At 43.6% G+C, this 13,660-nt stretch overlaps 1 protein-coding gene across 1 annotated transcript; it reads left to right on the forward strand.

Annotated features, from left to right (window-relative positions):
• Window positions 1-1,971: 1,971 nt before the first annotated feature.
• Window positions 1,972-5,665, forward strand: LOC136441409 (vitrin-like). The gene is made up of 5 exons (XM_066437690.1): window positions 1,972-2,152; window positions 2,678-2,863; window positions 3,305-3,470; window positions 4,099-4,249; window positions 5,000-5,665. The coding sequence occupies exons 1-5, from the start codon at window positions 2,005-2,007 to the stop codon at window positions 5,225-5,227; spliced, it is 879 nt and encodes a 292-aa protein (XP_066293787.1). The 5' UTR covers window positions 1,972-2,004; the 3' UTR covers window positions 5,228-5,665.
• The last annotated feature ends 7,995 nt before the right edge of the window (window positions 5,666-13,660 follow it).

Genomic DNA, 13,660 nt, shown 5'->3' on the forward strand with positions numbered 1-13,660 from the left:
TTGCCGTCGTTGTCTTGTCCGTTGGCTTTGAGTCCGCCGTTGTATTTGTTTGTTCGGCGGGCCCCGGTTCAGCGGGGCCTGGTGTTCGTGTCTTGTACGTTGGCTAAAGTCCGCCGTTGTCTCGTCCGTTCAGTGGGCCTGATGTATGTAGCTACGGGCAGGTACGTTCAGCGAGACCATAGAGGGCCAGATGTACGAAACAACGTCTTTGGGAAAGGTCCGATTGGCGGGGCGCGGGTGACGTGGCAGGCAACCGAAAAACGGAGAAGGAAGTCTAAATCAGTTCGACCAGCTATTAGAAACGAAAGTATGGAGTAACTTCGGAGCAAAAGTTGGTGCCGAGAGTTCTGATTAAACTTCGAAGCAAAAGATTGGTGTGCTTTCGCTAAAAACGTCGGAGCAAAGATTGGTAGCAAAAGATCGGAGCAAAAGATTGATGTGCTTCCGCGGCGAGCTGTGCGCTAATAATGATTTGGATAGAGGTCTGGGGTTGTGGCGATGAGACCACCCAAGGGTGTTAACCATTCATCGCTACACGATATGATCCTCACACCCCCGTTTTACAACTTGTTTGTCGGCTACTTGACACAAAGAGATTTCGGGTTTTCACTTGGGAACGACCTGACCACCTTGCTAACTAGTACGTCGGTCTGAGTTCCTTGCATTGTAAAACATGTTTTTCACTCTCTATGCGTGGGGTGCAGTTTTTGCAATAACTGCCAGAGGTCGTTTATACAAGAGGCTAAAGTCTTCTATCACTCATTGCCAGGTGTGAAATGCCCGGACCTGTCGAGTCCCTCTAACGGACGGATGTCCTGTAACAACGGATCCACCTTCCGACATCCCGAGACCTGCAGCTTCAGCTGTAACCATGGTTACGAGCTTAAAGGGTCGTCTGACTTGGTGTGCGGGGGAGACGAAGAGTGGAGAGGCACACCCGCTTCTTGCCAAGGTATTTGTTTTAGTATTTTTGTTAGGAAATAAGAAAGTTGAAATAAATAAGAGAGGTTCGAGTGGCGGAGGAAGACTGACACTCGACATAAGTCAAGTAAGTCAAGTCAAGTAAGTTAGCAATGTAAGGACTATTTACTTTTGAAAGAATAAGGAAAAATGCAGGCTTTCTCCGTTTTCTTCTTAAGTTTTTAAGTTTTCTTACCCCTTTTTTATATTCCTGGCCGAGAGCAATAGTGGAATGAATCTGTAATGATAATACCGTAACAAAAGAATAAAGTCTGCGACGAAGGCTAGAACAATAATTGGTTACACGAGCTTCTTGATAAAAAAAAACCCAGCTTGATCAATAAAAAAGGCTTTGCCATGTGATGAACCAAATATTCTACATCATTCAAGTGGCAATTATCATATAGATCTATAGAAATAGTCATCCTAGGCGTGATGCAACAACAACTACAACAGCAGAAAATGCAATGGCGTTAGACCGGTTTCTGTGCAAAAGCCTTGTTTCTACTCTAGCTGTCAAGTGCCAAAACCTGTCCAGACCCATGAATGGAGGAATGGCCTGCGATAGTGGGTCGTCTTTCCTGTATCCTGAGACTTGCACCTTTAGCTGTAACAGCGGATACCAGCTGTCTGCCAACAGCGTCAGCAGGACCTGCCGTGCTGACCGCACCTGGTCGGGAAGTAATGCTACATGTATCGGTGGGTACAAAGATCATTCCTTTTATATGATTGATCGGAGACAATGTATGCTTTTTGCCTTTGTGACATTAATAATGAAACTCAGATTCGATTTATAAAAACGACTTTAATATGAAACGCTAGGAGGTCACGCTTGTTCAAAAGTCAAAACATCTCTGGAGGTGTTTAAGTTTCGAAAGACATTGACATATGAATATGCAAATTGGTGATCCTGTGTTGCATTATAATGCAAAAGATATTCTAGTCTGAAGGTGTCAGTAAAGAATAAAAGTCAGTAAGAGCAATAATGCTATTTCTACTCTAGGCGTCAAATGCACAGACCTGTCCAGTCCCAGCAACGGAAGAATGACCTGCGACTCTGAACACTCTTTCCGTCATCCCGAGAACTGCACGTTCAGCTGTAACAGCGGTTACGTCCTGACTCCCACAAGCGACCTTGTGAGAAGCTGTCAGTCTAATGCTGCCTGGTCTGGAAGCGATGCCGTATGTATTGGTAGGTAATACAACATTGCTTTTATGTAAAATAGTATCAATTGTAGGTGTATCAAATCGTCTATATGGTGCAAGAAACCTTAAAGGCAACCAAGGCAATATATCAGGGACCCAAAAATGGAAATAAAAGGAATGCTGAAGTCTTTATTCTAGTGACCTTTACTAACACTGTTACAAGCATATTTCTGTAATAACTTTGAGCATACTTTGAGCATTTTAAAACGTGCAAGAACATGTCATACGATGATCCACTTAGTTTGACGAGCCTAAAAAAAAAATGGCGACGATTTTCAGTGAGTTCTCAAATTACAACGAAGTCATATCTTTACATCATGGACGTCGCTATACATTGTGATAGTGTTGTTTGAACTAATGTATAGAAATGACTTTCAAAATCTAATTTGTGGGCCCTGATATTGCTTGGGTTGCCTTTAAGAGTCATTTTATTTCATGTAGTCACGCTTTCAGTTGGCAACATTTCCGGATCGATATAACCTATTGTGTTTCTCCATTGTCTCTACTCCAGGTGTACAATGCCCAACCTTGTCCGGACCCACAAACGGAAGTATGTCCTGTAATAGCGGTTCCTTATTCCGCCATCCCGAGACATGCACCTTCTCCTGTGACGAAGATTACCTGATGTCTAGAGGCAGCAGAAGTCGGACCTGCTCAGCTGGTGGCACGTGGACAGGGAGTATTGCAGAATGTACTGGTAAGTGCAAAGCATTCCTAATTGTCAGAGATGAAGAATTTTAAAAATTTTAAGTCGTTAAGGATGTTTGTAAGAGATACTATTTCCTGGCATTTTTGCATGGATCCTAGGCATTCCTAAACCCTCGTTTTGAGTTGAATTACTTTGACAAGTGCATTGATATTCAAAACGCCATTGTTACATCAGCTTCAGATTTGAAGTCTTCGACGATTCCTGTTTCATCTTAGTGCATTCAATTAATTCAATTGCTGAACAAGCTCTCCATGCGGCTCTGCTGTACATGCATTATCTATTCGCATTGCCCCAATTGATAAGAACACGATGGCATTACTGCTGAAGTTAAGGATAATATAGAATCTGTTACTTTACCTTTTTATAGTCATAATAATCTGTTTTTTTCTTACATGTGCAAAAATCTTTTCATTTTATACATCCGTCCAGATCTTTGCGAAGCGAGTTCAGACCTGTTCTTTGTTCTTGACGGGTCGGGTAGCGTTGGCTCTGACAATTTTGATGCAGTCAAGGAGTTCGTTGTGAATGTGGTCAGCGCTTTTGATTTTAGCATCGGAACAAGGGTCGGTGTAGTGCAGTACTCATCATTAAACAGGTAAGTGACTGGTGTTTCGCTCACGACTATAGTCCTAGAGATGTTGATGAAGGTTAGACATTCAGGTAGCAAAATAGGCAAGAAATAGTTACTCAAGCAACTATATAAAATATTGAAACAGTCAGACGTTTCAGGAAGCATCTACTGTCTTTCGTTAGTGACTAAGGAAAAACTTGGGGGCCAGTATTTATACCACATTGTATAGACTACCATTTTTTTCTCAAAGTCGAAAAGTATCCCGGTTGCGATGCTAGAATATGTGCAGATTAATATTGCATAGACACTCACAAAATGGCAATAAAGGAACCACACAGATTGCAAAGGTCGAAGAACATGACAAAAAAAGTCATGGCACGAAACGTGTACGTTTGTGAATATTAGACATCCAGGTCAGGAAAAGAGGAATAAAGTTAACTCTTCACTAGTGGATAAATACATTTGTAAACTCCAACGTTTTATGAAAGCAAACGTGAAACGTATAATGAAGTTTGTTTAGCTTTAATGTTTGTATTTAAGTTCACTATTACTTAGCTGCTTCCCAAATGTAAACTAGAAGGCGTGCTAGCTATCTGCTGATAGTAATACATGATCTAATATCCCACAATATTCCAACACGTTTCGCTTGCAGGTTGGAGTTCAACCTTAGCAGTTATGACAGTCAGACGTCTACATTGAATGCCATTAATGCCATAACGTTCCTAAACGGTGGCACATATACCGGAGCTGCAATGGAGTTCACACGTCAACATGCTGATTGGAGGCCATTGCCTATCCCAAGGGTAAGCGACAAACTTTTGGCATTCTTCATCAACATGCATGCATAAAATAACAAATCAATTGGGAGTCAATGTAGACTATACTAAAAAAAATGTAATTTACTCTTGAGAGTAGAAATGTTCATACACTCTTATAAGAATATTAGTATTTGTGATGCTATCATCATTTTGCAATCATATACATTGTATCCTAATTTATGTCATGCCTGGGCCTGATACGGGTGTTCCGGACCGTGTGATAACTATCCGGATCACATAGGGTTCGGAAGGGTTATCACACAGGCTTCCATAGAATATTTCGAACGCATTTCGAGCGCGCCAGTTGCGCGGCCGTCGGAAATTCGAATACCAGATTCGGAGATTGGAATCAATGTTGCTACAGTTTCTTGTTCGAGGACACAAAACTCCCTCAACTTCTGGCGCATTCCGCATTGAAATGTGTGTTTTCTCGGGTGGGTATGACCAAGGTATGACATAAATAAAATACAACACGTTGTATTCCGCATCACCCTCGGTCCCAGCCCTCCCGCGGGTCAGTTATCTTTAGAAGCGAAAAAAAAACTACATATACAGACCTCGGCATAGCTGGGATGTACGGAATTCTCTTCAACTAAATACATGATATAACTGTTTGGCGCGCTCCTGAAACGTCGACAAAAACTGAATTATCACAACATGTGCTACGCTTGTAAAAGCATAAACGTGCTATAAAAGTCTTACATCCATTAATTAAAAAAAAAAATGTTGTTTCAGATTATGATAGTAGTGACGGACGGCCAGTCTGGTGACAGCGTTGTCGGACCCGCCTGGGCTCTTGCTGCAGACAGAGTAACCGTTTTCGCCATCGGGGTGGCCGGCTATGACCACTCACAACTGATACAGATTACAAACAACGTTCCGGGCCGCGTTTTTGAGTTGGCTGAGTTCATCGACCTGTCTCAAGACATCAATCAGATTGTACAGGCCCTCTGCAACCCATAGATTGTTTGTATTGGACCACCCAATTTCTATTACTTATTGTCATTGTATTTGTCTATGTTAGTTGTAATCTTTATTTTCAGACGTGATGTTTGGTTTTAGCTACTGCTAGAGTGCATCACGTCTGTGTCCTGTGTATTCTTTAGTTGTTTAAAGAAAGAATTATAGATATAATCTATAAACCCGGAAGACTCGGATGTTGTAAAATAAAGCAAACAATTCAGACACTAGAGGCCTTACTTCTGGTTTGCTCTCATTCTACTTGAATTCTAGTTTGAAAATGAGTGCTTTGTAAGTACACATAACATAAAGGGGCCTTTACTCGACACAACACAATAAAACTCGTATGAAGTAGCCATAACTGTATCTCATCATAACATCACATGATCCAAATGTCATTGATGGGAACCTGATAGTAGTTCATAGAAATAAGACTTTCGAATGCCGGTGTTTTTACAATAGTGACAGTTAGCTAGTAGTTATACAACGTTCTTTTGATGCAATGTTCTCATAACGTTCGTCCTTTATAGCCATAGACAATACTTCTGGATTGCTCTCAATCTGCATGAATCATAGTTTAGAAATGAAAACATTGCATATACATGAATGGATTTTTCTCTACTTCTGAGCAATAATGTGTTAGGAACCATCCTGGATTGGCAAGATCTCAGCAACCGATGTCTCGAATAAACTTTGGCACACTTATACACCTTGACTTGACTAGTTAAATTGTATGAATGAAAAGAAATTGAAGTTAAATGTCGTTTAAGCAAGCAGAACACAGTATCTATCCGCGCCCCCCGTGGTCAATAGTAGTTCGGGTATAAAGTAATTTTTAAAAGCTGTAGAGATTATTTTGTGCACTAGTTGAAACTTGTACGAAATTGTTCTGAGCAGTTATGAAAAGGCATTCTACACGGAGCACCTCACCTCAATCGGATAGAAAAATTACTCTAAGCATCGGTTAGGGAAAAAAATGTCAATCACAATTAGCAGATTACCTGATGACTTAAGTCTTTAGAATCGATCAATGAGGAAGTGTCTGCATGACCGTCAAATATTTGCATTTCTATGTTTTTATTTCGCATTTCGTGCAGTGTCATGTACTACTGTACGAACAGAGGTAGGGTTTCGGCTTATTTTTAAATCTATTTTATGTGTTTTTGTTGTACTTTCTTTTTGGCACGGTTTCTTAATGTCGTCAGCACGAAACAGCGACAAAACAAAAAGCACGCCAAAAACGCCGAGGAAAACGTAAAAAACAAGCCAAAACGCAACCTCTGCTTGGAGAGTAATACTGAACTTCTAAGTCAGTACATGTAGTATGAATACAGAAAGTCAGCCATGTAGTATGAATACAGAAAGTCAGCCATGTAGTATGAATACAGAAAAGCAGACTGTCGTAAAGATGGGGGTTGGGCCGATCTTGTTTCGTTACTATGGCTGGGTTTTACACACACGTTTTACAGTCGACTTGGAGTCGACTCAGGACTGTGAAAGGAGAACCTTAGGCCACACACATAACGTTTTCTAGTAGTAAAACTCCACTTGAGCAGCCAAAAGATCCTCACACACTTGAATACGTAAATAAACCCTAAGTTTTCTCCTACACATTCAAGGCCTTACCCAAACCTTGCCCCTGACCAAAGGGGTTGGTTGGGAATGGTCTGGGGGCTCTGGTCGTTCTTGTGTTAGAGTGTACCTTATGTCAATCGCCTAGCCTTGTCCAAAGGCCGTGGACAAGGGCCCAGTATGTGCGACAATGTTCTGGGTCAGTTGGGCCGATCTGGCCGGTGTAAAGCCAAATCCTTGAGCTGCCAAATACATGTACGTGAGAGGTTAGCTACTGCTCCTGAGCTAGACCCTTTTTTGGGTGGGGGGTTCCAGTATACGTGAGATAGGTGGAGGCAGCGGAATATTTACAGGTAGGATTAGAGTTAAGATTAGGGATAGGGTAAGGATTAGGGAAGGGGTATGGGACTGGAGTTAGAGTCATTGTTAGGGTTGTAGTAGCTGACCTCTCACGTATTTGGCGAGCTCAAAAATTTGGCTTGACACCGGCCGCATTACGAGCTGTACCAATCTTTATCTGTGTTGATCTTGTCACTCTGTTCTGGGTCAGGCCTCATAACGTGCCGCATTGTTGTAAAATTGATAGTAGTTATGTTCCTACACATAGGAAACGAGAACTCACATTCACTAATAAGACAGCCAGACGTGTACTACAGTACTCAAAAAACAAAAGCATTTGAAAAATCTAAAACTGCTAGTTTTCTGTACACATAGTCGCTAGTTTATGAATACATGTACATCGCACCCTTAGCGCACACAGTTCTCAGTCATGGATAAGGCTGATGGTATCACGTCGTTAAATAGTACAGATCTTGTCCCCATTGTTGTACGAGTAGGTTGGGCTGGTCTTATGGCATTTTTCTGGGTTTGGCCGATCATTTCACATTCTTATGCTCAAGAAAACAACGTAAGAGACTTTAAAAATATCACCTTCCAGACGTAGTTAATGCCGAAATTGAGATATGTCTTGAATCATTGAAATTTAAGCATGCATCAAAATAAACGACGGCAAACTGCCCTTCACAGGTTATATGTAGATCTTCCCCGTCAAACAACACGACACGACGGGTGTATCACCCATCTGATCTACATATTTTCTTGGCTACGCTGTTCCCAATTGACAAAGTGACAACAAATTTTAAAAAAAAAATCTCATATTGTCTTCACATTATATTCTATCAAGGTGACACATTTTTTATCAGCAAACGCTTATTGGCTTCCCTGCGTAAAAGCTGAATCCAAGTCTTTCACTCCTTTTTTTCTTCTTCTGTGTGAAACACGATGAACTTTGATGAACTTTGATGACGTTTCATAGTAGACGTGCGACGTGATATGTATAATTCATATCTCGAAGCGTCGGTTATGGACCAGAATCATTTCAGAGGAGGCAGAACCAGAGCTCTACCTGTTCAGATTTGACCAATCACAGGACTGAGAACGATGACTGACGGAAGAGAACACAGACACAGACCCGCCCATATGGAAGATTTGGCCAATCACAGAACGAGGAAAAGATGATTGATGTAGGCATCAGACTATATCAGGAACAGGTTGCCGCGTCGCTTCACCACTGAGCAAACAGCCGTACATGTGTGTTTACCTGTGCAGCTGTGTTTCCGTGGTGGTTGTCCGGGTTGTTTTCCTGTGTTCTCGTGGCCTTTCTCCAAATCAAACCCAGACAAAATGAGTTACTCGTACAGCTACCAGACCAGCAGTGGGGGGGGGGGGGGGGGGTAGTGGTGGAGGCCTGCAGATCGGCACTCAGGGTGTCTTCCAACAGGTTTCGTCTCTCAGCGGTGGCGGCGCCATACAGTGGTCATTCCGCACTGGCGGCGGACAGGTCAGCTACGGCGGTGGGCGGGCGAGCTACGGTGGCGGGCAAGGCAGTGGAGGTTTCAAGGGGATGTATCTAGCCCTGATGCCCGTAGGACTAGTCCGCCAGGGCCGCGGCGAATTCGAAGGTTTCGGCGGTTGATTCGACGGCGGCTTCGGCGGTGGTCTCGGCGGTGGCGGTTTTGGCGGCGGTGGTTTCGGAGGCGGCTGTTTCGGCGGTGGTGGTCTCGGCGGTGGCGGCGGTGGTTTCGGCGGCGGGGGCGGTTTTGAAGGTGGATTTAGCTTCGAGGCGAACGAAAAGTTTGAGATGCAGACCCTAAACAGCCGCCTCAGCAGCTACATCGCCATGGTGCGAGCCCTGGAGGAGGCCAACAGCCAGCTGCAGCTGCAGATCAACCAGGTGTCTGGCCTGTCGCAGGTGCGTTGTTATTTTTGTGTGAATATAATCCCCAGTAGTGATTTGTATGCATATTCTTAACAGTTTATTATCTTTCTGGAGTTCACGCTCTATATTACTATCCATGCTAAACGATGTATTATACAAGTACAAGATACAATTTCAATGACATAAACTTACACTGTCACAATGAAACGCTGTATTGTGTTCTCCTATGGCATGACACTAACATCATTGAGTTTTGCAAGGATAAGCTCTCTCTATATAATTAGGAAACAAAAACAGACAGCAGAGCAAATAGTTACTATACGAATTATTGCATATAACAAGGTATCATATACATTGCCGTTATATACCGAATACAATCCTAGTATAACAAACTTACAGAATGAAGGTGAAATTCTTTTAAAACCTCAGAGAGCCTGTCACTTTGATCTGAACGTACCAAAAGTGAATGCTACTCAAAATGATATGTTGGACTTTCACAAGATTTAGTCGGATCTGTTTGGTTTGGAAAATAAGACTGTTAAAGCTTGTATCAATTGAGGCTATGAAAGTTTCGGCATTTATTCAAGGCCTGGTTATAGCAAAAGTCTTGTAAAATGCGTTGTCTGTTTTAAACTGGTTTGAGTTTTTGATTTAGAAAATTTTGAAGATCAAATAAAGCGAATAAGTAAAGTTTGATTAGCCTCCATAGCATGTTCTAAGCGGGCCTTTTTGGGGGGCTTATGATACACTTTTTGAAGTCAGCCCGTAACAGGCTGGCTGATGGTTACAGGCTAACCTCAAAAAGTGTATTATAAGCCCCCAGAAATGGCCCGCTTAAAGCCTGCTATGGAGGCTAAAGTTGGATGATGTTGCTGTGTCCATACAGACCCCGACGGATGACCACTCGGACTGGGCGGCGAAGCTGGCGGCGGCCCGCGGGGAGCTTCTGCAGGCCAACCTGCAGTGGGCCCACGCCGAGATCGAGAGGAACACAGCGGCGCTGGAGGTCAGCCAGTGGCACGAGAGGTACGCCTAGTGTTTTTGTATGCGGTTTAGTCTTTCTCACTGTACTACCTAGTCTGTTTGTGTTGCATGTGTGCGTTCCTGCGTCTGTGTGTGTGTGATTATGCGTGTTTGTGCGTGCGTGTGTGCATATATTTATGTGTGTGTATGTGTGTGTGCGCCTGTTCCTGTGTGTATGTATGTCATTTTGTGTGTTTGTGTGTGTGTGTTTCAGCGATGCCAAATATATCCAAAATGTATCGTTGCCATGCATTGTCAATACTGCTATATTTGCCCGTTCGACTGAGAGAATGCAAAGGAGGATGACTGAGTAAGGGGGTGAAGTCGTCCAAATCTCTAGTCTAATACTCAACTACGTTGGGGGAACATAGTAGCTATGAAGGCCCCCATTCATCGTTCTGGGCTGGGACGACTCGTTAATTTTGGCAACAACTGTCATCTATGGTCTGATCTTGGTCTGCAAGGCTGGTCCGACCTTGTCTGTTGCTCTTTGTTGGACCAATCTGGTTCTGGGTTGGGCCCAGATGACCTCATTGTTCATCTTGGCCTAGGGTGCTATATCATTAAAGGCAGACTAAACTTAATTTCGTAAAGCATACTGCATTATGTTGAACATACCACTAAGACCAGTCCTGACTTATTTTACACTATTCCATCATAGATTAGCGTTTTTACAACATTTCAAATTTGTGGCCTGGTGCCCGTAATACTCAACGAGTTCAAAGACCGTGACGTCAGGATCCGACAGAATCCGTCAGAATCCGACTGTTACGCCTGAATAGATTCTGGGGTCGAGTCGGATTCTGACGAATTCCGTCGGATCCTGACGTCACGGTCTTTTGGACTCGTTGAGTATTACAGGCACCAGGCCACAAATTTGAAATGTTGTAAAAACGCTAATCTATGAATGGATAGTGTAAAACAAGTCAGGACTGGTCTTAGTGGTATATTCAACCTAATGCAGTATACTTTACGAAATTAAGTTTAGTCTGCCTTTAAGGGTCGGGCCTGTCTTGTGACATCGTTCTGGGCTGGGCCTATCTTGTGACATCGCGCTGGGTCGGGCCTGTCTTGTGACATCGCGCTGGTTTGGGCCTGATTTATCACATCGTTACGGTCTTGTCCTATCTTTTGCATTGTTTTGTGTTGCGCCTAAATTCAAATGCGTCAAGATTCTGCAAAGTCCACCCTCACATAATCTTTCATTTTAAAAACGTACTGAAACTGTTATCAATAGTGTTGTAGTAGTAGTAGTAGTATTGGTTTATTGCACAAGCATATGGCAGCCTAAACGGCTGAATTGCACGCTCATTTACATAATATTACACTTAAAACAATTAACTGTAAACATCAAAACACTAGCATTATTCCATAGTACGTAACAAATTTAAGATCTCTCAAGGCGTAGTTTTGCTTACTACGAAGAAGAAATAATTAAGAAAACGTATCATATAAGATAAAAAGTGCTTGCAACAGTGCCCAGTCAGTTTACAACAAGGTAAGTCTCAACACATATACGGTAACAATCCGTGAAATCAATAGAAAGTTCTGTTACATCTCTAGTTTGAATTGAGGTGCTAGATATTCGATGTGTGGACTACTTGGAGTCGTTACTGTAGTAAAGTCTTAGGGCTCGTGGAATGAAGGACATTGAATGTCTTTTGCTTCTGCTGAGCGTTGATTGGTGGCGTCTTCCCCTGCGGAGGTTGTAGTGGTTGTCTGAGGGGGTAGTCATGAATGCCCAGAGAGGTGAAGTGCTGTCCTGCAGGATGTTTTCAAGTGTTATCCGGGGAGCACTCTCGCTACAACTTGCTAGGGAAGGAGGTGAGTCAGCAGGTAGCCCAATGATTTGCAGACAGCGATTTTGGATTGCCTGTAGTGAGTCAGATAGGTGCTTGGGCAGTCCGCCCCACACCGGACTAGCATACTCAAGGGTCGGTCTGATGAAGGTCAGGTAAATCTGCGTTAGGACCTCTACAGAGAGCCCCGCCTTCTTAGCGACACTAAGATAGTACATTTTTGGTCGAGCCCTGTTCATCATGTACTCAACGTGAGCGTCCCAGGTCAGGTCGGTAGAGATGTGAACCCCGAGTAGTTTGAAGGTTGTGACTCTTTGGATCTCCTGGCCTGATATAGTGGGATGGGGGAATAGGTACGTTGGCCTCTCTCCTTGCACTAATTACCATGTCTTTGGTTTTCTTCCCGTTTGCGGCATGTGAAAAAGAACTGCCCCAAACGTCAATAGAGTCCAATGCCCTTTGTGTCTGACCGGGCAAAGACCCCATCAGAACCTCAGAAGTTGTCAAATCGTCAGCATATTTGACTGGGACGACAGATACTGGCATACTGGCGTCGATCGAGTTGATGCATATCACAAACAGTAGCGGTGAAAGCAACCCGCCTTGAGGAACACCAGCTAAAACTTCGTGGGGTTTTGACAGACAAGACCCCCATTTTACCATCTGTGACCTGTCTTCTAGATAGCTGTGGATTGTCATCCATAAGTCCTGTCTGATATTCATGTCTGCCAGGTTCTGTAGTAGCTGGCCGTGGTTAATCGTGTCAAAGGCACGTGAGAAGTCAACAAAGACGGCGTGGATATCCATCTTTGGAGTACTGTTGAGTGCATCGTTCCAGGATTGTAGTATGTGGATCAGCGCAGTGACGGTGGAGCGTTTGGAAGAAAACCGTGTTGTGTAGGAGTCAAACATTTTTTCCGTGTCACGTAAGAGCGCATCTTTCAGCAGACCCTCAAACACCTTCCCTACACTGCTGACAAGGGAAATTTGTCTGTACTCTGTTGGGAAATGTGATCTAGGCTTTTTTGGCACTGCTCTGACAAGGGCATGTTTCCACAGTTGAGGGAATGTGCAATTCTGTACACAGGAATTAAAAACGTCGCATAGGACCGGTGCGAGCTCTTCATGGTATTGTTTTAGAACCCATGATGGGATGCAATCAGGACCAGCAGCTTTTCTGCCGTTGACCTTTCGCAACCTTGACTTGACCTTGCCTATACTGAAGGGTGGGAGTGAAGACTGTGACAGCTTGTGAGCTACATCGGTTACTGTAGGCACAGACCGGACCACGTGACTCCACACGGAGGCGAAGTGGTCAGCAAGAACGTCACATTCATGCTGTAAAGTGTGAAGGTCGGAAGTGGAGTTATCCGGCTTGACGGTTTCCATTCCCATCAGTGACTTGACCGACTTAAACCACTGGCTGGAATTGGACTGCCTCAGATGTTCCACCTCCTGTTCGTAGTACCGGCGTTTTGCACGTTTGATTAGTTTAGCCACGTTGTTGCGTAGTTTCGAATACACAGTAGTATTCCCGGCGCGCTTTCACATATTAGTTCTTTGATTCTGACCGACATCCAAGGCTTATCGTTAGTGGTGATTCTAACCTTCTTTGTGGGGACAGCCTTGTCAAGGTTGATTTCACTAGGTTTGTGAATAGGGAAGTCTTCAGTTCAGGTCTGGGGACTCAAAAACTGGAGAAAAGTCTGTAGTGTTCATCAGCAGGCCTAGTTTTCTCATGGCGTCAGGTGTGCACATCCTACGTGTGATGTACTTGGGAGGATTGGATGGCCATGGGCCAGATGACCATAGGATGGACTGATG

This window comes from Branchiostoma lanceolatum, chromosome 9, assembly GCF_035083965.1.
Source record: "Branchiostoma lanceolatum isolate klBraLanc5 chromosome 9, klBraLanc5.hap2, whole genome shotgun sequence".
Classification (NCBI taxonomy): domain Eukaryota; kingdom Metazoa; phylum Chordata; class Leptocardii; order Amphioxiformes; family Branchiostomatidae; genus Branchiostoma; species Branchiostoma lanceolatum.

Excerpts from the sequence above, each read along its gene's own strand:
- LOC136441409 (XM_066437690.1), top strand. The coding sequence starts at position 2,005 with ATGACCTGCGACTCTGAACACTCTTTCCGTCATCCCGAGAACTGCACG. Across the intron at positions 2,864-3,304 it reads GAGTATTGCAGAATGTACTG|ATCTTTGCGAAGCGAGTTCA; the intron begins GTAAGTGCAAAG and ends ACATCCGTCCAG. Across the intron at positions 4,250-4,999 it reads GGCCATTGCCTATCCCAAGG|ATTATGATAGTAGTGACGGA; the intron begins GTAAGCGACAAA and ends ATGTTGTTTCAG.